The 25,581-nt window shown below is 46.9% G+C and overlaps 1 protein-coding gene across 2 annotated transcripts in view; it reads left to right on the top strand.

Moving 5' to 3' along the window:
* The window catches only part of LOC130118924 (alpha-1,6-mannosylglycoprotein 6-beta-N-acetylglucosaminyltransferase B), a 120,346-nt gene that overhangs the window by 90,429 nt on the left and 4,336 nt on the right, over positions 1 to 25,581 (top strand). The window contains exons 9-14 of one of the 2 annotated variants that reach the window (XM_056287247.1): positions 9,375 to 9,506; positions 12,082 to 12,215; positions 13,955 to 14,091; positions 23,095 to 23,250; positions 23,441 to 23,587; positions 23,896 to 24,012. In XM_056287247.1, coding sequence (XP_056143222.1) covers positions 9,375 to 9,506; positions 12,082 to 12,215; positions 13,955 to 14,091; positions 23,095 to 23,250; positions 23,441 to 23,587; positions 23,896 to 24,012 — 823 coding nt within the window. The remainder of the gene's footprint in view (positions 1 to 9,374; positions 9,507 to 12,081; positions 12,216 to 13,954; positions 14,092 to 23,094; positions 23,251 to 23,440; positions 23,588 to 23,895; positions 24,013 to 25,581) is intronic. The other variant, XM_056287248.1, reaches the window with a different exon arrangement.

The raw sequence follows: 25,581 nt of genomic DNA, 5'->3' as shown, positions 1-25,581 counted from the left end.
ACTTTCAGATATATGTAACAAAACAGAATATGTATTCAGTAACTTTCAGATATATGTAACAAAACAGAATATGTATTCAGTAACTTTCAGATATATGTAACAAAACAGAATATGTATTCAGTAACTTTCAGATATATGTAACAAAACAGAATATGTATTCAGTAACTTTCAGATATATGTAACAACACAGAATATGTATTCAGTAACTTTCAGATATATGTAACAAAACAGAATATGTATTCAGTAACTTTCAGATATATGTAACAAAACAGAATATGTATTCAGTAACTTTCAGATATATGTAACAAAACAGAATATGTATTCAGTAACTTTCAGATATATGTAACAAAACAGAATATGTATTCAGTAACTTTCAGATATATGTAACAACACAGAATATGTATTCAGTAACTTTCAGATATAGTTAACAAAACAGAATTCTTATGCAGTAACTTTCAGATATATGTAACAACACAGAATATGTATTCAGTAACTTTCAGATATATGTAACAACACAGAATATGTATTCAGTAACTTTCAGATATATGTAACAACAGAATTTTTCTGCAGTAACTTTTAACAATGCAAACGGGAGCGAGATCTCTTATTAAAATACATTAAATTACACTTGTGAAACAGATGTAATTAGAGAAAAAAGTCCTGTTACCCTTTATAGTTTAGGTAGATAAAGGTCTCAGTCACATTTGAGTAAAATAATCCTATTTCTATAAATGTCATAGGGTCTTTTTTTTAAAGATATTTTATTTTCACGGACCCCTTGCAATTACACCGCGGACCACCAGGGGTCCGCGGACCCCCGGTTGAGAAACACTGCATTAGTACACGCTATCTATCACAGTTCCACAACTATCCTGCGGTAGCTGATTGCCGAGCTCACACGCGCCGCACACCGCAATAGAGTTTGACGGCTATTTACCTTGCCGTGTGTGGGGGGGGGGGCGGTTTAACGAGGTTTAGTCACCCCCCCCCCTCTGCTTTCCATTGTGAGGAGCCGGCTCGCTGCTGCGTTCGCCGTCTTTGCTTCGGGGGTTGCGGTGCACTGTGAATAAGTTGCTACACAACCTCACAGAGCGGATCACACCTGCTGTGTTGTTGTTGTTGTGCCGCGTTTACACCGTCGCGCAGCACAAAGGCAAGCACACAAGCGCGCGCGCTCGCTGTCTGTGAGCGCGTCACGCCGTCAGCGTCGGTGATGTTTGTCACGCGGCCCGCTGCCGCTGGGGGCGAATCAAGTCTATTTTCAGGGCAGCGAGGCTTGAAATTAGTCATTATTTGTTTTGTTTTTTTTCTCATTTTCATTTTTTTCCCTGCCCCAATTTGGGACGTCCAGTTCCCTCCTCCTGCGGAGATGCCGCTCTGCGGTGGTCAGGCAGGGCACCGCGTGTGTCCTCCGGTAACCGCGGAGTCGTCGACTGCTTCTTCTTGCTCTGCGGCTGCAGGTTGCTCGAGGAGAACGAAACGCACGCCGAGGTCCGTGCTACATATGTCACCTAGGCAACCAGGCATCTCGCCGCCGATAGGAGTCACTAATTGCAGTGGCGGGAATCATCACCAAACTAAGTGAGCCTAAGCATTGGGATGCTGGCTGTATTCTTTTCTACCCCCACCCAAGCGCCCCATTACTGGGGGGGGGGGTGTTGTGCACATAAACCATGAAAGTAGCCCACCAATTAAATGGAATCGACGCCACTGAAATTCAAATTTCATCAGAGCCAGCTATTGTATGATTTTTTTCCCCCCAGTTAGGGTGAATATAGTGTGGCACTTTGTAGCGTAGCTGCATAAGCCCCATCCATTGTGCTGTCTATTTATTCATGAGCGTGAGGGGTGGGGGCGGGTAGAGAGAAGGTAAGAACTGACTTGGTGAGGAGCACTTTTGCGGTGTAAGCAGTGAAGGTAAGGGCCGGCATACTTTTGACTAATGAAGCCGCAGCCTGACATGCTGATGGCTGCCACACTCTGTTGGCTTGTTATCCCATCTGCTGTACGTGAACTGGATGCTGTGCCCGATTCCACAAGGTTGCAGTGCTGACTAAACGTGATCCACGGCCAAAGCAAGATCGATAGGCTTTTGTTGTGCAGGAATCTGTGTGGTTGGGTAAACTGTTTTATTTTTTCAGTGAGTGTGGAGTCTGACTTGTACTCATTACAAGGAAAGGGAGAGAAAAGCCAGCAGAGAGAGTTTATTGTTGTGCGACTACAAGTATAAGTATTTTCTTTTTCTTTTTCTTGCCCTATGCTGGGCATCCTCCGCAGTTGCAAAAAACTTGATGTTGTGACCAGTCGTGAGTTTTGATGCACCTCCCCAGATGAAAAATCTGGAAGGTGTTCAGACTGCAGATAACAGAGAGGTTCCACTGATGTTAGCTGTGCTTCTTTTGATTTTAAAAAGAAGCTAGCTATCACACTTGAACATAAGTCACAACAAAATACCCGTTTTATGTGCACTCACGAGAATCCTCCAATTAGGATCCAGGCAAAATTCTTCTGCCGTTTCCATTCAGTTCCATTCCACTTATTGTCATTAAAAACAACGTGCAGCCACATGTTAAAAATGAAATAAGGGCTGCGGCTTCGCCAGACAGTGCAAGACAGACACAAACACAGCAAGCACAGTATAAGATATAAACAGATGAAGACCAAAAGCTGAAAATAAGCTACAAAAGAGCACGAGTACAAAAATGTTTAAAAATATCCACAGACATTCAGTGGGTAGCCAGGTTCAGGTGGGCAACAGATTGGGGAAAGAAGCTGTTTTTGAGCCTGGTAGTGCGGGCTCTGAGGCTCCTGTAGCGCCTCCCAGGGCGCAGGAGGGGAGAACAGTCCATGGTTGGGGTGCGTGGGATCTCTGATGATGCTGAGACCCCTTTGAAGGTAGCGTTTGTGATAAATGTCTGGGAGCTGGGTACTGGTGAGATGCTGGGCTGTCTTGACGACCCGCTGCAGAGCTTTCTGGTCTACTGAGGTACAGTTGCCATACCACACTGATATGCTCTCTATGGTATCAACATATTTAGGAGAACAGTCACGATGCTCTCTATGGTGCAGTGGTAGAAGTTAGTGAGAATTTTGGGGGATAGACAGGTGCTCCTCAGCCTCCTCAGGAAATGCAGGCGTTGTAGGGCCTTTTTCAGGGCCTGGGTGTTTGATGTCCAGGAGGGTTCTTCATTGATGTGGACTCAAGGAATTTAAAGCTGGAGACATGCTCCACTTCCACCCCACTGATGTGTATGGGGGGGGGGCTGCAGCTTCTAGACCTCCTGAAGTCCACAATCGGCTCCCTTGTCTTCTGCACATTGAGGGCAAGCTTGTTGGTGGCGCACCATAATGTGAGGTGCTGAATCTCGTCCCTGTAGGCCGTCTCATCATTGTTGGAGATACGGTCAATGACTGTGGTGTCATCCGCAAACGTAACTATTACATTTGGAGGGTGAGTTGGCAGGCAGTTGTAGGCAAAGAGAGAGAAAAGGAGGGGGCTCAGAACACAGCCTTGAGGGGCACCTGTCCTGAGGATCAGGGTGGAGGAAGTGTGGTCACCAAACCTAACAGACTGAGGTCTGTTGGTCAGGAAGTCCAGGGTCCAGTTACAGAGGGAGGGGTTGAGGCCAAGGGAGAGGAGTTTGGTGGTTAGTTTGGCAGGGATGATAGTGTTGAAGGCAGAGCTGTAATCTATGAACAACATCCGGATGTATGTGTTGTTACATTCAAGGTGGGTCAGAGCAAAGTGCAGAGCAGTGGCAATGGCATCCTCCGTAGACCATTTGGGACGGTAAGTGAACTGATTTGGGTCAAATGTGGGGGGGGACAGTGTTTTTGATGTGAGCCAGAACCAGTCTCTTAAAGCACTTCATGGCAAAAGGGGTGAGTACTATAAGTCGGTAGTCATTCAGACATGTGGGTGTTGGTTTCTTGGGGACAGGAATGATAGAGTTGGTCGTAAAGCATGCCGGGGCTATGGATTGGGACAGTGAGGGGTTAAATATAGTTGTGAAGACCTCAGCCAGCTGGTCAGAGCATTCCCGGAGTACCCGACCAGGTATGCCGTCCAGTCTGGCGGCCTTCCGTGTGTTCACTCTGCGCAGTGATTCTCTGACCTCTGTGATTGATAGAGTGAGCACCTGGTTTTCTGGGTGGCTGGGGATTTTTGTGGCTGGGTCAGTATTGTCCTTGTCGAAGCGGGCTTACAAATGATTTAGCTCATCTGGCAGGGATTCATGGACAGTGGGACTGCTGTTGGAGCTTTTGTAGTCTGTGATAGACCGAATGCCTTGCCACATCCACCGGGAATCGGAGTTATTGTGAAAGTAAGTTTAGTCGCCACTTCATTTTGCAGCTGTCATCCAGTGACTCTGCTCCTGCAAAGAAAAGCAAGTAGCTATGGCATTTTCCCCCACCACTTGGGCGGATTTCTATTTTTTGAGGTTGTTAGTGGCAGTCAGTTTCCCATGAATCCACATGAGATTTTCTATTCAAGGTGTTCAGATGTTAAGTATTAGAGCTTGACATTTAGGATCGACTTTGATGAAACTATTCTGGACCCAACAACACACGGTGTATTCGGGAGGCAGAATTCCTAACTGAATTACGTAGATTGGGATAAGGTTAAAATATTGCAGACAAGAGCCCTCTGGAGAATCATTAATTTAGGGCTGAACCTGCCCTGGATAACAACAAGTTCTGCTCGGTCCATTGAGCACTCGCAGTTTGGGTTCAGACAGAATTTCCTCAGGCTTGGGTTTAACCGAGCTTTTTTTTTTTTAGCTTCTAGTCAACCTCTAGTTTGTATTGGCAGTTGATTTCGGTGTTTACCATGGGTTCATATCCCCAGCTACAGGTATTGCTGAATCACTACACAAGATTTAAACTGAGTCGTAAGCCGCACAACAGAGTCCTGTCATTGTTTCTTTTATTTTTTTTCTTTTCTCTCCCCCGCCTCGGTGTCAGCTTGATGGTAGTGGTGTTGTTTGTGTTTTCAGCTCAAGTGGTAAGTGGCGCCGAGCCGGATGTGTTTTCTTTGAAGCACAGAGATAAAAACTCAGACGGCAGCCACATAACTGTGATTTACACACAAACGTCCGCGTACCCATCTCACACACTAACATTTGTAATTACTGTGACTGGAAAAAGGTGTGATATGGTACGTAGTATTTCCAGACAACCGCCTCCATGCGTGTCAATGTCATCTCTGTCGGGGCTGCATGGTTCAGTGAACAAGTACCACTGAATTTTGGGTAAAACCTTATTGATTCTGGGAGAATAAGGTCTTTCACCATAATGCTTACTATGTGTATGTTGATATAGTAGCTCCATGCTTCTTGATTCCAGACTTTATACCTTGAACAATTTTTTTTTGTGGACCCCCCCCCCTTTTTTTTCTCCTCAATTGTATCCGGCCAATTAACCCACTCTTCTGAGCCATCCCAGTTACTGCTCCACCCCCTCTGCCAATCCGGGGAGGGCTGCAGACTACCACATGCCTCCTCCGATACATGTGGAGTCGCCAGCCGCTTCTTTTCACCTGACAGTGAGGAGTTTCGCCAGGGGGGACGTAGCGCGCGGGAGGATCACGCCAGTTCCCCCCCCCCCCCCCCCCGCCCGAACAGGCGCCCCCAACCCAACCAGAGGAGGCGCTAGTGCGGCGATCAGGGCACATACCCACATCCAGCTTCCCACCCACAGACAGCCAATTGTGTCTGTAGGGACTCCTGACCAAGTCGGACACAGCACGGGGATTCGAACCAATATCCCCGTATTGGAAGGCAACGGAATAGACTGCCACACTACCCGGATGCCCCCATACCTTGAACAATTGCTCTTTGAAATGTTATGCCAAGAAATACATCGTCAAATTCCAGAAAACATCACACTTATACGTATATACTATACGTATATGCAGTAGTTACTTCATGTTGGTGTTTACCCTCAACAGCTCTCCGGCTCAGGCAGTGCGTCCTGTGCCCGTGACTCTGCCTAACATATAAGGATTCAAAAAGTACACCGAGCCTCAGTTACTCCTCTGCTATAGATTACATTGGACAAGACATGTATTCTAAGTGACATACTGTTTCACAGCAATGTCATATCATCCAGAAACGAAAGGCTGCAGTATATCTCATCAACAGCCGTCCCCCTGGGAGTTTCATGCTTTTAGGGTCTTAACGCTTGGCTGAGATTAGTGCCCTAAATGATAAATCAATAAAAAAAATAATAAGTATCCAGTCAGTTGCCGTCCTATAGGCAAAAATGCCCGGTAGATGACCGAGGTCAGAGGGAAATGGCAAGACGTGTTCAAGCTAACAGGCGGACAAGATGTCTGTAAATACGTAACACCTCAGTACTAAAAATGGCGTGCCGAAGGGCGTCTCTGAACTCGTCAATCCTCGAAGGGAATAGGCCACAATAACGGAAGGAAGAAAAAAAAAAACCTACCCCCATTCCTGTCAGCTGGGAACAAGGAGGCGAGAAGATCATCCGGACTCAACGACAGAAAAGGAGGAATATGCGGCCGGACAAATTCTTACTAAAGTTGCAAGATATTCATATCGGGGCCTGACCCGGGCTTGAATGGCGTGAATCCGCTGGTCCCCTTCACCTTGTGTGGGGGTGGGGAGGTGATGGAGTGGAGAACACGTTGGCATACATGAGGCATCCCGGAAACCTTTTAAGTGACCTGTGAACACCGTAGTGAACTCAAACGTTGTTGCTGAGGAAGCACATCCCTTCATGGCCACAGTCTGCCCTTTTCAGAAGGATGCTTCCAGAAGGATAATGCATGTCTCACGCCACATCCACGTCACAGTGCAACAAGACTGTTCCCAGGACGTGACAGTGGCTTTGAAAGGGCCTGCTCAGTCCCCAAATCTCAATCCACCAGGGTCACTTGTACGACGGAGGCGGTACGGTGTATTTGCAGCATGAATGTGCTTTCAGAACTGTGTAATAATGCGAGGGTAGCATGGACCGAGAGGCTTTTGTTACGTTTACTGCATCTTATTCAGTCCATGGCTCAAAAAAGGTGTTCTCAAGGCAAAGGAGGATCAAACCTGAATATATGTGAATTTAATAAATGGTGTAAATTAGACAATTCTTCTTATATCAATGCATAGTACATAAAGAGGGAAGAATTTAATTGATAATTATTTCTGTATTAATTTTGTTTGCAATGAAAAAGAGAATAACGTAGTTAATAATAATAATAACAATGCATTTATAGAGCACTTTTCAGAGTACTCAAAGATGCTTTACATAAGTTAAAATGACCATAAAAGCAACACATCAAAAACATCCATCCATCCATTATCCAAACCGCTTATCCTGCTCTCAGGGTCGCGGGGATGCCAGAGCCTATCCCAGCAGTCACTGGGCGGCAGGCGGGGAGACGCCCTGGACAGGCCGCCAGGCCATCACACAGGGCCGACACACATTCACACCAAGGGGGAATTTAGTCATGTCTGATTCACCTGACCCACATGTCTTTGGACTGTGGGAGGAAACCGGAGCCCCCGGAGGAAACCCACACAGACACGGGGAGAACATGCAAACTCCACACAGAGGACGACCCGGGACGACCCCCACGGTTGGACTACCCCGGGGCTCGAACCCAGGACCTTCTTGCTGTGAGGCGACCGCGGTAACCACTGTGCCACCGTGCAGAAAAACATAAAACACAACATTAATCACACAATTCAGAAAGGTGAGATTTGACTGATGATGGGAACGTAGACAGGTCGGTGCAGTCTCTGATATGTATGGGGAGGGGGTTGCAGAGGGAGGGGGCAGCAATGCAGAAGGCTCTGTCACCCCAGGTTCGGTGCTTGGCCCCGTGTGGTGGAGACAGGAGGTCGGTGTCGGAGGAACGAAGGCTGCGGATGGAGTGTGGTGGTGGAGCAGGTCGGTGAGGTAGGAGGGGGGCCTGGTTATGGAGGGCTTTGTCAGTGAGGAGAAGGACACTGAATTGGATCCGTTGTGTGACAGGGAGCCAGTGGAGGTTCTGGAGGACAGGGGTGACGCGGTCACGGGAGCGGGAGTGGGTGACCAGCAGAGTTCTGGATGTGCTGGAGTTTGCTAGGACTGGATCATGAGCCGTAGATAACGTTGCAGTAGTCAATTCTGGATGCGTGGCTCAACGTTTCATCAGCAGAGAAGGAGCGTGATGGGCGGAGACGAGCGGTGTTGTTTTTTAGGTGGATAAAGGCAGCCGTGGTGCTTCGACGGACGTGGCGTTCAAAGGAGAGGTTGCTGTCGAAAATGATTCCAAGGCCGCGGATGTGTGGGGGAGGGAGGCAGAGCGGCGTTATCGATGGCGCGGCAGAAGTTGTCCGCACATTTACTTCTCCCCTTTATAATCCTAAACAGGCGAGTTGCTTTTCTGCTGCCACAGGGCTCCAAGGAACTGCTGAAGCTTGACGAAGCAATACTTTGTCCTTTGAATGAAGCCAGATGTGTTTATGTTTGCATTTTGTTCAGACAAAGCCATACATTGATCCCCGCCTTAAAGAAGCACAGCCCCCTGAAGGTGAACTGTGCTTCTTATAGCCACCGATAAACCTGCATTATCTCCCCTGACTTGCTGCTGCAGTGCTGATGGTTTCTTCGTGATGGCAGCGCACCAAAGATTTCCTTATCAGATCTCATCCCTGTATAGCTTCTCATCCCATCTCTTATCTTATCCTATTTAGTATCTTTTCCTATCCTAATGGGGGCCAAATGTCGCCATTAGGATAGGAAAACCTGAAACCACCTACCTTGTGGGGACATTTTATGAGTCCCCATAAGGAAAAGGGTCCATTTTAGGGTTAGGACCTGGGTTTAGGGGTTAGGGTTAGAATTAGGGTTAGGTTAGGGTTAGGCATGTAGTTGTGATGGTTAAGGTTAGGGTTAAGGGCTAGGGAGTAAATGTCATCAATAAGGGGTCCCCACAAGTATAGGGTGACATGATGTGGGGGGGGGGGGGTGGCACAAACTATGTGACTTGCACACACAAACGTTCCCCCCCAACACACCAGCGCATAGACCCTCACACAAATACAGCCCTTTAACGTCCTAAGGAATTCCATTAGCAAAAAATGTGCTACCAGTATTACACCGCAAAAGCTGCAACCCAGGGTCCCTGTTGTGTTTTGGATTTCCACCAAATGTTTTCTCTTGTCCATTTTGAGTTGGCTTTCCAATGGGTTTTTTTTTTTGGCCACTGATATTGACTTTCTCGGCAGTATCACTACCTTTGTGATGCCTCCGCAGCGGATTCTGTGCCGCATTCCTCGTACGATGGCACGAGCTCCTGTGTTGCTGGTTTTCACATGGTTCTTCTGCGCTGCATTGTGTTCTTTACCACCTCTGCCCCCTGTGTTCAGATTTCTCGGTGTCCCTCCCGGAAGAGGGAGCTGCCCTCTCACAGGACCTCTACCTTTTGACCTCATCTACACTGACTACCACGGCTTGCAGCAAATGAAGCAGCACATGGGTCTTTCACTGAGAAAGCACAAGTAGGTCTTTCTGTCGCTTCTTCTCTTCTTGCCACTTCTTACACTTCCGTTTTCTGAACTGCCATATCATGCCCACTTTCTTCTGTCTATAGTCTGCAGTATTTATGAATGAATCACCGCTGTATTTTAACCAGTAATTGGTTTTGCATGTGCAGTAGTTGACTACTGGGTTATTGGCAGGCAGGCCTTGCAGGGTTGATAGATGCTAGGCTAGCTGCAACACCGCGTTGGTCAAATGTTACCGAAGGGTAATCCTTCAGGCTCATTTTTTTCCTCACCAAGTGCACTTGGCCAGTCACCCCACCCTTCCGAGTCGTCCCAGTCGCTGCTCCACCCCCCTCTGCCGATCCGGGGAGGGCTGCAGACTACCACATGCCTCCTCCGATACATGTGGAGTTGCCAGCTGCTTCTTTTCACCTGACAGTGAGGAGCTTCACCAGGGGGGATGTAGCGTGTGGGAGGATCACGCTATTCCTCCCAGTCCCCCCCCCCCGAACAGGCGCCCCAACTGACCAGAGGAGGCGTTAGTGCAGCGACCAGGACACATACCCACATCTGGCTCCCCACCCGCAGGCACGGCCATAGGGACGCCCGACAAAGCCAGAGGCAACACGGGGATTCGAACCGGCGATTCCCATGTTGGTACACAACGGACTAGACCGCCACACCTCCCGGACGCCCCACTGAGGCTGATTTTGAAATCAAAATAGGGCCCTTTCAAGCGCTGAGTTCGTTAGATTGAGGAGACAGATGAGAGGCGATTGCAGTGCCGTGAAATTCACCTTGTTGTAAACGTCGAACAAACAGGTCCACAAAGCTGCCGCCCCCGTTCACAGTCAACGGAGAAGCCTTGACCTCGGATACCGCAGCATTTGTTTAGGGTTCGGGTTTAAAATCTAGCTAGGGAGAAGAATCTGCTGTTATAGCCGCAGAAAAAGGAGTAATGGTCCCATTAGAGGGGGGAAAAAAAAAAACAATTTTAAGAAAGAAAATCTAAAAAAAGCAGCACACGGGTTTGAAAATGACAAGGCTTTGAAATAGAAATAACCGTTCTGTTTTTCTATGTGAGAGAGGGCGGTCATGGTTCGGCAGCCCACAGTCGTTGGGAGTTTAGAACCGTCGTTTCCTTTTCTGGCTGCGACCGTAAATCCAATTTCCCTCCGTATTCATAACAGGGGAGGGGGGGGGGGCGGCGGCCCTCGTTCAGACAGAGGCAGTCGGCCTACACATCACACAGCGAATCATTTTGCGTTCTCCGTCCTTTTTGATTGTTTTTTTCTCACTCCCGGCACGGATACCACCTGTTATTAAAAGCCGTCGTCAGTTTCCTTCGGCGCCAGTCTGATGTCGGTTGATTGTCCGGTATTTATCGCTCGGCATCGGTTGGCAATAGTTTAATCTCCTCCTCGGGCCTTGAGACTGATCGGAGATGCCGGTTATTGATGAATCTATCAGGACACATTACCGGCATTGATTTCCCTCCCCAGTCTGAATGTGCAGTGCTGATCAAGGTTGGTGATACATCCATCTGCCCCCCCCCCCCCGTAAACCCACAGCTTCGTTTTTGTGTGCGTTACACTTGTTAAACCCATATTCTCCATTACATTTGACCCCCCCCCCCTTTTTTTTTTCTCCCAATTGCATCCGGCCAATTACCCCACTCCCATCCGAGCCGTCCCGGTCACTGCTCCACCCCCTCTGCGATCCGGGGAGGGCTGCAGACCACCACATGCCTCCTCCGATTCGTGTGGAGTCGCCGGCCGCTTCTTTTCACCTGACAGTGAGGAGTTTCACCAGGGGGACGTAGCGCGTGGGAGGTTCACGCTATCCCCGCCCCCCCGAACAGGTGCCCCGACCGACCAGAGGAGGTGCTAGTGCAGAGACAAGGACGCGTACCCACATCCGGCTTCCCATCCGCAGACGCGGCCAACTGTGTCCGTAGGGACGCCCGACCAAGCCGGAGGCAACACGGGGATTCGATCCGGCGATCCCCGTGTTGGTAGGTCACGGAATAGACCGCCCGCCACGCCACCCCCGGACATTTGATTTGATACATCGCCTCAACCGTGTCTGAGTAAACTGAATACTTTTTAGCATTCCTGTCGGCGTGAGGAGACGAGGACATGTTCCTTATCTCTTTTGCAGCATATTCAGGAGAACGGTGTCGCTCCGAACAGCCAACCCGCTTCCAACCCGGCCCGTTCTCCTCGGCTGTGTGATTGAATCCGTCCCCGGAAGGGGCCCCGCAGTGGTCTGAGCAAGGCTGATTTAAGGGTCATCCCTCTCATCTGCGCGCTGTGTTCCTCGAAGAGAGGACGGCCAAGGATACCGGGCAGAGAACGGGGACATCCATCACCGCTGACTGCTTTGCAGGAGAAGGGGCCATATTAGTTGTGGTCCCAGAATGACACTGGTTGTCGTGACTTTTTCAGCAGTCAGTGTTTTGTGTTATCTGGCAGAGCGATGAGTGTTGTGCACGCGTGCAATAACCTTTTTGTTTCCCTCAACATCCATATCTTGGTTGCCGTTCAAGGTCAATCCCTGCTCTTTGTCTCCTCTTCACACTGTGTCCCAGGTGCCATGTCCGGGTGATTGACACCTTCGGCACCGAGCCAGCCTACAACCATGAGGAGTATGCCACGCTGCATGGCTACAGGACCAACTGGGGCTACTGGAACCTCAACTGCAAGCAGTACATGACCATGTTCCGTACGTGGACCTGCACCTGATTCATTCTCAGCTTTTCACATGTTCATGTTCAACCTGGTGGGGGCAGCGGGGAGCGCGTGCTCACGGGAGACGCTTAAGAAGTCCAAACAGAAACTTATATTGTAGAATATAATCAATAAATGTATGCATCTCTCCAAATATTGATAACACTAAAACTTGGTAGTCTATCCTCGTATACACAGTATGGACAAAAGTATTGGGACACACCTCTTAATCGTTGATTTCAGGTGTTTCGTTCAGACCCGTTGCCTCAGCTGTATAAAGTCCAGCAGCTAGCCGTGCCGTCTGCATTTACACACATGTGGGACAGAATGGGTCGTTCTGGAGAGCTCAGTGGGTTCAAGCGTGGTACTGTCGTAGGGTGCCACCTCGCAGTCAGTCACTTCGTGAATTTTCTACCCTGCTAGATACTCCATATATGTATATATATATATATATGTGTGTGTATATATATATATATATATGTATGTGTGTGTGTGTGTGTGTGTGTGTTCGTTCCTTATCCACATATAATTTAGTGATTCAAGTAATTTGTTTTTCATCATCATCATCATCATCATCATCTGATGATTGCACATAGCAGGAAACAGGCTTGTGCTGTCTAATCAAAAAATTACTTGAATCACTGGATTTATATATATATATATATATATATATATATATATATATATATATATATATATATATATATTTACGCACACTGTGTGTGTGTTCCTTATCCACATATAATCCAGTGATTCAAGTAATTTTTTTTCATCATCATCATCATCTGATGTTTGGACATAGCATGAAACCAGCTTGTATTGTCTAATTAAAAAATTACTGGATTTTATTTATATATATATATATATATATATATATATATATATATATATATACACACACATACATATATATGTCTGTGTGTTAGCACGGTCGCCTCACAGCAAGAAGGTCCTGGGTTCGAGCCCCGGGGTAGTCCAACCTTGGTGGGTCGTCCCGGGTCGTCCTCTGTGTGGAGTTTGCATGTTCTCCCCGTGTCTGTGTGGGTTTCCTCCGGAGGCTCCGGTTTCCTCCCACAGTCCAAAGACATGTAGGTCAGGTGACTCGGCCGTACTAAATTGTCCCTAGGTGTGAATATGTCGGCCCTGTGATGGCCTGGCGGCCTGTCCAGGGTGTCTCCCCACCTGCCGCCCCATAACTGCCGGGATGGGCTCCAGCATCCCCGCAACCCTGAGAGCAGGATAGGTGGCTTTAATAATGGACGGATGGATGGACACACACACACACACACAGAGTACATCTGACAGTGGTTTTCATTCGTGGCAGAGGGAGCTTCAGCAGTGTGTGCTGTTGCGTTATCTCAGTCAGCTCAGTGAACACCGTCTCCGTGGACGTGCTGCCGTTTTCAATGTCCTTGTTGCCGTCAGACGGTTCTCACTCTGCAAGATGTCAGCGTGCATTCTGTTCAGAAGCGGAATTTAATTTTTATTTGTTTCTCTTCTCTGTCAGACCTCCTCCTCACGTGCTCCCAGGGTGCCACGTTATGAAAGGAGTGAGCCGTGGCATGTGAAACTCTTTTTGACCACATATCAAACGCCGTCCTTCCTTATTATCGATGGTGACGGCGGTCCGAGCTGTAAATCTCGATGGTGCAGCCTCTGCATAACCGCTTCTTTATGGAGACATGATTTTTTACAACACCCTATTTATCATATCTTTGTTTGTCCTTGGTGTAGCTCACACTCCTGACAACTCCTTTATGGGCTTTGTGGCTGAGGAGCTCAACGAGACGGAGAGACTCAACATCCAGAGGAGTAAGGTGGACAACATGGCTGTCGTTTATGGGAAAGAAGCCAACATGTGGAAGGTGAGCGCCACAAGCGATTATCCTCTACCTGAAAATAAAAAAAAAAACATTTGGTTCAATGTCTTTAAAATCTTTTATCAGGGCGTCCGGGTAGCGTAGGGGTCTGTTCCGTTGCCTATCAACACGGGGCTCGCCGGTTCGAATCCCCGTGTTACCTCCGGGTTTGGTCGGGCATCCCTACAGACATAATTGGCCGTGTCTGCGGGTGGGAAGCCGGATGTGGGTACCTGGTCGCTGCACTAGCGCCTCCTCTGGTCGGTCGGGGCCTGTTCGGGGGGGGAGGGGGAACTGAGGGGGAATAACGGGATCCTCCCACGCGCTCCGTCCCCCTGGTGAAACTCCTCACTGTCAGGTGAAAAGAAGCGGCTGGCGACTCCACATGTGTCGGAGGAGGCATGTGGTAGTCTGCAGCCCTCCCTGGATCGGCAGAGGGGGGTGGAGCAGTGACCGGGATGTGAGGTAATTGGCTGGATACAATTGGGGGTGGGAGCCCCCCCCCCAAAAAAGCAAGGAGCTGATAAAACATTCAAAGGGTATGATTGAGTTGTTGGAAAAATGCTAGATAATATATTTATTGTGCTTCACTGTCGCCTTGGCAACAATATCTGATACCATGAGGGTGCCCAGTTTCTGATTTTACCCTTGCTGGCACCAAATAGACCAGAACCAGGTCTCTTTGAGTTGTTTTTCCATCGGGTTCTCTGTTATATTGTCTAATCCGGGAGCGGCGCAGTGGTTAGCGCGGTCGCCTCACAGCGAGAAGGTCCTGGGTTCGAGCCCCGGGGTAGTCCAACCTGGGGGGTCGTCCCGGGTCGTCCTCTGTGTGGAGTTTGCATGTTCTCCCCGTGTCTGTGTGGGTTTTCTCCGGGGGCTCCGGTTTCCTCCCACAGTCCAAAGACATGTAGGTCAGGTGAATCGGCCATATTGGATTGTCCCTAGGTGTTAATGTGTGTGTGTGTGTGTGTGTGGGGGGGGGGGGTGGTGCCTCCCCGCCTGCCGCCCAATGACTGCTGTGATAGGCCCCAGCATCCCTGAGAGCAGGATAAGTGGGTTGGATAACGGGTGGATTTTCTAATCTGTTTCCCTTATCACCAAATCTACCACGTTCTTCTACAGAGTAATATTATTCCCACATGGAAAATGTGCAAGTACACTTATTTGCATCTAGACATTGAAAACAGCTTGCATAGGTTGGCAAATATTTAAAAGGAAAGCGGAGAAATGTTGAATATTCCTCAGCGACCCGACCGAACACGCAAGCGAAAACAACACCTACGTCGAGCTCACATTCTCTGCCAGACGATCCGCCAGGAATATGCCCCGAAGAGTGATGGTGCAGCGGCGGTTGTTTTTGCTGGGAGTAAATTCGCCCTGCGAGCTACAGTCACGGCATCCCACTCCTAACTTTGATGTGCGCTGCAGACTCCCCCAAGGTTTCCTCGACTTGACTCTAGCTGAGCGCTGCTCCCTCGCCGCCTGCACTCGAATTGAATCCCCTCTCTCGAAGAACCGCTTGATGTGCAGTGCAGCGTTTGGGCCCATGTACAGGGCATCCATGGCGGTTCGTCCCCCAAACAATGAATGAAACGTCGTCGTCGTCAGAGCCCTCTTCCTCCCCTACCTCCTCCTCCTCCTCCTCAGATTTACAGTTCATGTGCCAGTCAGATTTTGAAGTTGCTAGACATCTGCGTATGTGCATAGTGAGGAGAGAGTGACTAATGCTCCATATTATATTCTCTCTCTCTCGCTCTCTCTTCTTTCACTGCCTGCCTGCTCTTCATCTTTCTCGTCTTTATCCAACACTTTATCTCATACTGTCATGTAATCATCCCCCCGTGATGCATCGTCAACGGACCTGCACAGCTCCAAGTAAGTATGACTTCACTTCACGGAGGCTGTTGAATCTTTTGTCATCCGGATTCTTAAAATGAATGATGTGCTCCTGTGGTATCACACCTTTCATGCAAACGTGGATTTGATTTGACTATGAACTAGGTAGCGCGGTGTCACGGTGGTTAGCGCGGTCGGTATATCTACTCATATATTTTCGTAATGTGTGTGTGTGTGGTGTTAGTGTAGATAGCGGGACCGAAAACTAAAGCATTTATGATCCTAATTCTTTTTGGAGGTGGTAGGTATTGTGTCAGAGGGTAAGGGAAAAATCCCAGAAAATTAAAATTATGCATAATTATGCATAAATATGCAAAAATATGCATTTTTCTAAAAATGGCTAAAAACCACTTTTCTCGGCATTTCAGGTGATTCTGAGCATCTTTGATTTTTTCACCTATATAAAAAAATATTTCTGGGACTTGGAAATGTTTTGGCATTATGCAAAATATATGCATTTTTGCAAAAATGCACTTATGGTCCTAACTTTTTTTGGAGGTGGTAGGTATTGTTTCAGAGAGGACCAGAAAAATAGCAGAAAATTAAAATAATTATGCATAATTATGCAAAAAATGCATTTTCTAAAAATGGCTAAAAAACCACTTTTCTCGGCATTTCAGCTGATTCTGAGCATTTGGGGGGAGGGAGTTGGAGTGGGGGGGGGTTAGGGGCAGGGGGAAGGCGGTTAGCTGGCAGGATGAAGAGGAGGGAGATTTAGACGGATGGATAACCAAACCGCTACATTGTAGCGGGCTTCATCTAGTATATATATATATATATATATATATATATATATATATATACAAACATACATATATATACACACACACACACACACACCATTAGCATATATATATATATGTTAGCATGGTCGCCCACAGCAAGAAGGACCTGGGTTCGAGCCCCGGGGTAGTCCAACCTTGGGGGTCGTCCCGGGTCGTCCTCTGTGTGGAGTTTGCATGTTCTCCCCGTGTCTGCGTGGGTTTCCTCCGGGGGCTCCGGTTTCCTCCCACAGTCCAAAGACATGTAGGTCAGGTGACTCGGCCGTACTAAATCGTCCCTAGGTGTGTGTGTGTCGGCCCTGTGATGGCCTGGCGGCCTGTCCAGGGTGTCTCCCCACCTGCCGCCCAATGACTGCCGGGATAGGCTCCAGCATCCCCGCGACCCCGGTTGGGATGAGCGGCTTGGATAATGGTTGAACCAACTACATCCTTAAAGAACCGAGAGGGAAACTGTAAAGGACGGACAAGCACTGCTTGCTGATGGAGAACTTTGAGCAATCTGGTTTCATCGTCTTTTTATGGCGTGATTTTCCTACACGGCACGTCTGCTCTTCCATCTCAGGAGAACATAAAACAAGTTGTGCGGTGTTTGAGTTTTTATCCGTGTCGTTAGAATCCACTTTATTGTCAATTGATGGAAACAGAGGTACTGTTAGGTGTACTTTTATTCGCCTTTATTACTCTCTCGGTTAAAGATGTACGTGCTTCAAAGAGAGAGAGAGAGAGAGAGAGAGAGAGAGAGAGAGAGAGAGAGAGAGAGAGAGAGAGAGAGAGAGAGAGAGAGAGAGAGAGAGAGAGAGAGAGAGAGAGAGAGAGAGAGAGAGAGAGAGAGAGAGAGAGAGAGAGAGAGGCGAGAAAGCGAATTCCTGCCGGGTGCCTTTTGGAATGGATTTTTTAATTGCTCTTAATTGACAGCGGAGATAACGCACAGGCTCGGGAAGTGGCATAATCTAGCGTTTAGAGAAGGCAGTTAACCTCCATCTTTCATTCAGGATCGAAATAAACCCGTTAAACGTCGTGTAAGTAGCGCTTTGATGAACACCGTGCAAAACCGCATCCGCTTCTGATCACTTTCTGCAGCCATTTTCAGCGTGGGGCGATAAAGCAGTGCAGCGCCATCAGACCTACGGGATGCAATGCACACGCCTGTAAATCTGTATGTAAAATGTGTGTATTCTAGTGCGTTGGATTATAAATCAGGTGTCAGGGTCTCGGCACCTCCGAGGGGCTGTACAGAAAAGAAATCTCATGGAAGGAGATTTTAGTTGAGAAATGTGAAAGCGGATCTCACAAAAGCCGACGCAGCTGTGGAAGAAGAAACGATGGGAATGAGTGAACTGCATGAGTCACTGTACATATGAGTGAATTATATCCAAGAGAATAGGTTAAAAAGAATCCACCTGGGGGTCCGGGTGGCGTGGCGGTCTATTCCGTTGCCCACCGATACGGGGCTCGCCGGTTCGAATCCCCGTGTTAACCGCCGGCTTGGTCGGGTGCCGTGGCTGCGGGTGGGAAGCCGGATATGGGTATGTGTACTGGTCGCTGCACTAGCGCCTCCTCTGGTCGGTCCTGTGTCCCTCTGGCGAAACTCCTCACTGTCGGGTGAAAAGAAGCGGCTGGCGACTCCACATGTATGGGAGGAGGCATGTGGTAGTCTGCAGCCCTCCCCGGATCGGCAGAGGCAGGCTAAGGTACAACTGGGGGAGAAAATGGCGGGGGGAGGGGGGGGAACCCATAAAGAAAGGGTACTTCTTCAGAAAGGCCCCCTCATCGATCCTGTGAAGAGGTGCCTCTCAGCCTTGCGCTGGTGGTGGTCATTAAGACACATTATCACAATATGCGACAAGCTCACCTGCAGAGCTGCATGATGAACACCGAAACACAGCGTTACACAAACCGAGGGAAGCGACGGCCTTACGAAGTCCCGTCCACTGCCGGACCTGTGGGGCTCCGATACGGTTTGGGCTCCGAAATAAGTCCGATGTAAATCCTTGTCTGATTTGCTATAGCTGGGATACCAGGGTGCAGTGTGGGGTGTCATTGGGTACCGGCTCAAGCCGAGTCGGTTTTATTTGTATGGCCCAATATCACAAATTACAGACTCGCCTCAGGGGGGCTTTACAGCAACACAACATCCTGACCTTTGACCCTCGCATTGGGTAAGGAACATCTCCTTAAAATACCCTTTAACAGGGGGAAGAAATAGGAAGAAACCCCAGGGAGAGCAACAGAGGAGGGATCTCTCCCCCGAGACGGACAGATGTGCGGTGGATGGTGTGTGTACAGAGTAACACACCATGTACAGAACACAACACTGAAGCGAGGATAACAACTATAATGGAATCACAAGATATATGAAGAGTATGACGAGGAGGATGCCGAGCGGTGTCCAAATGCCACCGAAACAGCCCAGGACCTGAGCCGTGCGACCACCATCACCATGGAGACCTGGGAGGAGGACAGACTACACATGCACACGGGGGGGAGACTCACATCACACCATTCACACACATGGGGGGGGAGACAAGAAAAGACATTAGCCACACATCGGAGAGAGAGAAGGATACAACACTGAAACAAGATAACAAAGTTGTATGGATTTATAAGATATATAAAGAATGTGATGAGGAGGGATGCCAAGCAGTGTCCAGGTGGCGACCACCATCACCATGGAGACCTGGGAGGAGGACAGACTACACATGCACATGGGGGGGAGACTCACATCACACCATTCACACACATGGGGGGGGAGACAAGAAAAGACATTAGCCACACATCGGAGAGAGAGAAGGATACAACACTGAAACAAGATAACAAAGTTCTATGGATTTATAAGATATATAAAGAATGTGATGAGGAGGGATGCCAAGCAGTGTCCAGGTGGCGACCACCATCGTCATGGAGACCCGGGAGGAGGACAGACTCCACGTGCACACGGGGGGAAGGTCACATCACACCACATACACAAGAGAAGAGACAGGAGAAGACATCATTCAGGCAGAGACGAGACGTGAGGGAAGAGAACAGCGTGCACTAATCTATAATCTATAATCTATAATCAGAACAGTGCTTGGTGACAGGAGTACATGTGCACACCCTAACTCATGATGCTGTAGTGTAGCTCAAAGTGGCTAGTGCATCTTTGACGATGAGTGGGAGAGGGAAAGACAAGTCAGGTTGTTGTCGCTCTGCAGCTGACAGTGACAAATGTAACTATATGGTTTTGAGGAAATAGGAAGGATTTCATTAAAAAAAAAAACCACACACACATGCACACACACTTTGCAAAAGGCGGTATAATTCCATGGAAATAGTGATTGGCTCCAGATGAAAAATGACAGGGCAACACTTTGAAGAAAATGTAGGGAAGATAGATGTATGTATATGCCTCCAGGCGCCCAAAGCTGGAAAATAACATGAAACGCCACCAGAAACTTCGTTTTCGGGTCAACAATTACAGTTTAACTTTAAAAGGAGTCATGTAAGTGTAAATGTTAAGAAATGTTGTCGGGATAAACACAATGCAGATCAACATTTTTCCAGCCTTTTTCGCAAAATTGATGGTGTCCAGGTATTGGGTAGACACAGTGTCTCTTACCATTATCTTGGTTGGATTTTATTTGCACTAACAAGGGGGACTCACTAGATCAGGTTCTGCTTGCCCCATTAACATAAGCCAATGCTGGTACTGACTCTGGGCTGATGGCTCTGCCTTCCCAAACACTCCGAAGTCTCACTTTTTTCCATTTACCGTTCACTGTGCTGCGGCGCTGTCTACTTAAGATGACTTACATTACCTCCGTCAACTGACCACGGCAGTCTGTCAGTCTGTGTGCTGCAGGAGATGGCCACTCCACTGCCCGGAAGAAAAAAAAGCGACAAATTGCCATTCCCACAGCTTTGAGGCCCATAATTTTCTCTCCCGGGTGAGAAAGCTGAGCTATAAGTGGGAACTGGCGTTTCAGATGACAACCTTCATACCGGTCTGTCAAAGGCTGAGCAGCAGACCTTTACTTTATCCTCTGCCCCTTGGAGGATAGAGCTGGGATGTGTCGGGCAGTGCACTGCTGGCTTTTACAGATATAGTGTCTTTACAGTCAGACCAGCAGCCCGAACTCATGCAAGATAGGATTTAAAATGATCAGAATCCTGTTTATTGGCCATGCAGGTTTGCAAATACATGAAATTTGAGTCTGGTCCCATGGCGCTCTCAGTATACCTAACATAGAATAACACTACAACACAACAATCTTCAGCTATATACATGAGGATTGACTTATACAGGTGAAATAATCAGGAATCAGGAACATGTTATTTCTCATTTCACTTCATGTGCTTGCGTACATGAAATGAAACAAAATGTTTTTCCCCAGCCCACAGCAGTGCAACACAAAGACAAAAACATATCCAAAAAAACTACAAGAACACATATATCCAAACTACAACACATATATCCAAACTAGAGCACATATATCCAAACTAAGAACACTTATATCCAAACTAAACACATATATCCAAACTAAGAACACATATATCCAAACTAAAGACATATATCCAGACTACAACACATATATCCAGACTAAACACATATATCCAAACTAGAACACATATATCCAAACTACAACACATATATCCAAACTAAAGACATATATCCAGACTACAACACATATATCCAAAGTAGAACACATATATCCAAAGTAGAACACATATATCCAGACTACAACACATATATCCAAAGTAGAACACATATATCCAAACTAGAACACATATATCCAAACTACAACACATATATCCAAACTACAACACATATATCCAAACTACAACACATATATCCAAACTAGAACACATATATCCAAACTAAGAACACATATATCCAAACTACAACACATATATCCAAACTACAACACATATATCCAAACTACAACACATATATCCAAACTAAAGACATATATCCAGACTACAACACATATATCCAAACTAGAACACATATATCCAAACTAAGAACAAATATATCCAAACTAAGAACACATATATCCAACTAGAACACATGTATCCAAACTAAATACATATATCCAAACTAAGAACACATATATCCAACTAGAACACGTTTATCCAAACTAAACACATATATCCAAACTAGAACACATGTATCCAAATTAAGAACATGTATATATCCAAACTAGAACACATATATCCAAACTAAGAACGTGTATATATCCAAACTAGAACACATATAGTCAAACTAAGAACACATATGTCCAAACTAGAACACATATTTCCAACCAGAACACATATGTATATCCAAACTAAGAACACATATATCCAACTAGAACACATATATCCAAACTAAACACATATGTCCAAACTAGAACACATGTATCCAAATTAAGAACATGTATATATCCAAACTAGAACACAGATATCCAAACTAAGAACGTGTATATATCCAAACTAGAACACATATAGTCAAACTAAGAACACATATGTCCAAACTAGAACACATATTTCCAACCAGAACACATATGTATATCCAAACTAAGAACACATATATCCAACTAGAACACATATATCCAAACTAGAACACATATATCCAAACTAAGAACGTGTATATATCCAAACTAGAACACATATTTCCAACCAGAACACATATGTATATCCAAACTAAACACATATATCCAAACTAAGAACACATATATCCAAACCAAGCAACAACAAAAAAAATCACTGGCCAAGAGAACGAACGCCAGCCAGGATGACGGTTGGAACTGGCAGTCTGCATGGGATAGTATTTAGTTTAGCCTGACCTGCTTCCGCGTCCTGTCAGAGCGCCCTCAGTGTTTCCTCTTCGGGCGCATCTCTGGGGTGATAAGAGGTGATAAAATGTAATGGTCCAGAGAATATATCGTATCGGAGATGCTGAACTAGATGTTAGCAGGTTACTTACGTACATGCCTGAGGTAGCTAGACATGACAGTGCATACCAGTATACGTACAATGTACAGTACAGTGCAGTATATACAAAATGGTTGGATTTATTTTACAGTGTTAAGCGTTCATTTGAATGACAGCTCGTGGAAAGAAACTGTTTCTATATCTGGTTGTTTTGGGGTACAGTGCTCTGTAGTGCCTGCCAGAGGGGAGGAGTTGGAACAGGTTGTGACCAAGGTGTGATGGGTCTGCAGTGATGTTGCCTGCCTGTTTCCTGAGTCTGGAGGTGTATAACTGGATGATGTGCACAGCGGGATTAAAACCCAGCTCATTATCAATCTGCTAATGTCCTTTAGTCCAACGAAACACATAGTACCGATTTTCATTGTATCAACCTGCGTCTCCAAAGGGTAAAGAAAAATTCCTGGCCATTCTGCATCGCTACATGGAGATCCATGGAACAGTCTACTATGAGACTCAGCGCCCCCCAGAGGTGCCTGCCTTTGTCAAGAACCATGGTCTGCTGCCACAGCAGGAACTACAGCAGCTTCTTAGAAAGGCTAAGGTGGGGATACAGCCTAAAATTTCTTTGGATTTTAAGTTACGTAGCCTGTAAAGCCTTTGCCAAAGATCTGTGTATAAATCTTATAACGTTCGCAAGGCGGACCAGATTTATAATGTCAAGTTTTTATTGAAACATAAGCATCTTAAGTCATAGTCTAATATATTTATCTTTCTTTTGCCTCCAAACCAAGCTCTTCATTGGTTTTGGCTTCCCATACGAAGGCCCTGCACCTTTGGAGGCCATAGCCAATGGCTGCATCTTCCTGCAACCCAAGTTTAATCCGTCCCATAGTTCTCTCAATCACGAGTTCTTCAGAGGGAAGCCCACGTCCAGAGAGGTAGATGCACTTTTCCTTAATGCTGTTGTTTCCCAGGGGCGCAGTTCCCAGCACTAAATAAAGCAGCGGGTGTTTTTAAACCAGCTTTAAGGGCGCCCTGTTGAGTATCTTCCAAGGGTTGCCAGCCTAGAAATATGTCATGCAATTTAACTTTTATTTGCTATAAAGTTCCAGTTGGTACCATAAATGTTCAGATTTATTGAATGTCTGACTGGGAAAAAAAAATATCATGGTGCCACTTAAGCCACAAAAAGTGACATTAAATGAGAGTGCATTGGTTTTTATTATTAAATTTTTTCCTTACTCAGGTGTCCTCTCAGCATCCCTATGCAGAGCAGTACATTGGCAGGCCGCACGTCATCACAATTGACTTCAATAACTCCCAGGAATTTGACACCACCATCAGAGACATCATAAGGACCAAGGTATTTTCATGATCATCCGGTGCCTCTGTCGCTTGCTCAGATGTTATCTTCAACAAAATAATTTAAATAAACATTTTGTGAATTTCAAAGTCAGTTTGAAATCCTCTTAATGTGGCCGGCTACAGATTACCTGCAGTTGGTGTGTAGCGGTGTAGCTGAGAGGCATAATTTGCGCTCTCAGATTTAGAAACCTGCTTTGACCCACTTAAGAGGCCCCGAGCCTTTAGAAGAGCTACTGATGACAGGATCTGATGCTAAAGCAAAATGCTTAGCTGGCTCCCTCCCGCTCAGCTCTCTGCACCACTAATTGCCTGAGAAATCGAGCGGCTCAGTAGGTAAACCACGCTCACACCTGGGCATATGTAGCGGCTTTCCAGAGGCCTACCCAACAGGCACCTGGCTTTGGCTACGGCAGATCGTATTAATCATCCACGCTGTGCTCAATCTGTCACTCGACCAACTCGCCAAGCCGTAGCCAGCTGCCCCCTCCCCCCGCCACACTGCGTCGAGACACATGCTCGCTACTACCTGCCAGTCGTGTTGAATAGACCTGATGTTTAGTGCTGATGGAGGCAAAATGGACTACAGGTTGCGATGTTATCGGTGAATGCATAAAGAGTGAGTTGTCTGAGCAAGGGGAGGTGAGCTGAGGCCAGATCCACCGACTGACTACGTAACAGAATCTCATATCCATCTCCCATTTAAAAGCACTGACATTAGCTTTCTGTGCTAGTGCCGGATTTTTAAATGTAAGCAAAATACCAATGTGTGAGCCAGTAAGCGTCGGGGGGGGGGGGATGCATGTGCTGTTAATCAATTATCTTTGGGCTCTTTACAATATTGCCATTGGGGGGTTTCACACACACCCCCAGTATGTTTCCAAGTTATTTTTGTGGACAAGCGATGCAGTCAGATTAAAGATGCAAATTGCACTATCATTTTGGAGATGTGTTGCACTACTGAATTCCAATCAGCCTCCATAGATAGCTTTTCTTTTTTTCCTCCCCTCCCACCCGCGCTCATACTAAGATGCCCAAAAGGCAAATTGCATTGTGGAATAGTTGATGAGGTGCCAGATACATTTCATTAAACTCAGATGAAATAAACTAATAAGAGAGTGCTTAAAGGAACAGAGCTCTAAAAGGAGCCATTTATCAATTTATAAGCCTGACTGCTTCAGTGGCCTGGTGGTAAACAATGAGATCTCACTTTAGCTGCGGCGAGACACATCCTCGGAGGTTTTCTGGGGAGGGAATTCACCATGTGTGCTTACTGACTGATCTTATCCTACCGTGACAAATTTGATAGTGACTGATGAAACCTCGCCGCGGTAGGCTTTGCAAACACGGAAATGTGTGTCTTCCTGCAGACATGGACTCGTGCTCCGGTTCTCTTTGCAGCCAGAAATGAAAGAAGGCACTCCCGTGGCTTGTACAGGCCGGTGTCACGGACCCGGCTTTATTAAACCTTGTAAAAAAAATAGAGCAAAAAACGCATCAAAAAAAAGGCGTCAATCATAGGCGTCCAGATAGCGTAGCGGTCTATTCTGTTGCCTACCAACACAGGGAT

Source organism: Lampris incognitus, chromosome 10 (genome assembly GCF_029633865.1).
Source record: "Lampris incognitus isolate fLamInc1 chromosome 10, fLamInc1.hap2, whole genome shotgun sequence".
NCBI lineage: Eukaryota > Metazoa > Chordata > Actinopteri > Lampriformes > Lampridae > Lampris > Lampris incognitus.
This window is presented reverse-complemented; position numbering and strand designations above follow the sequence as displayed.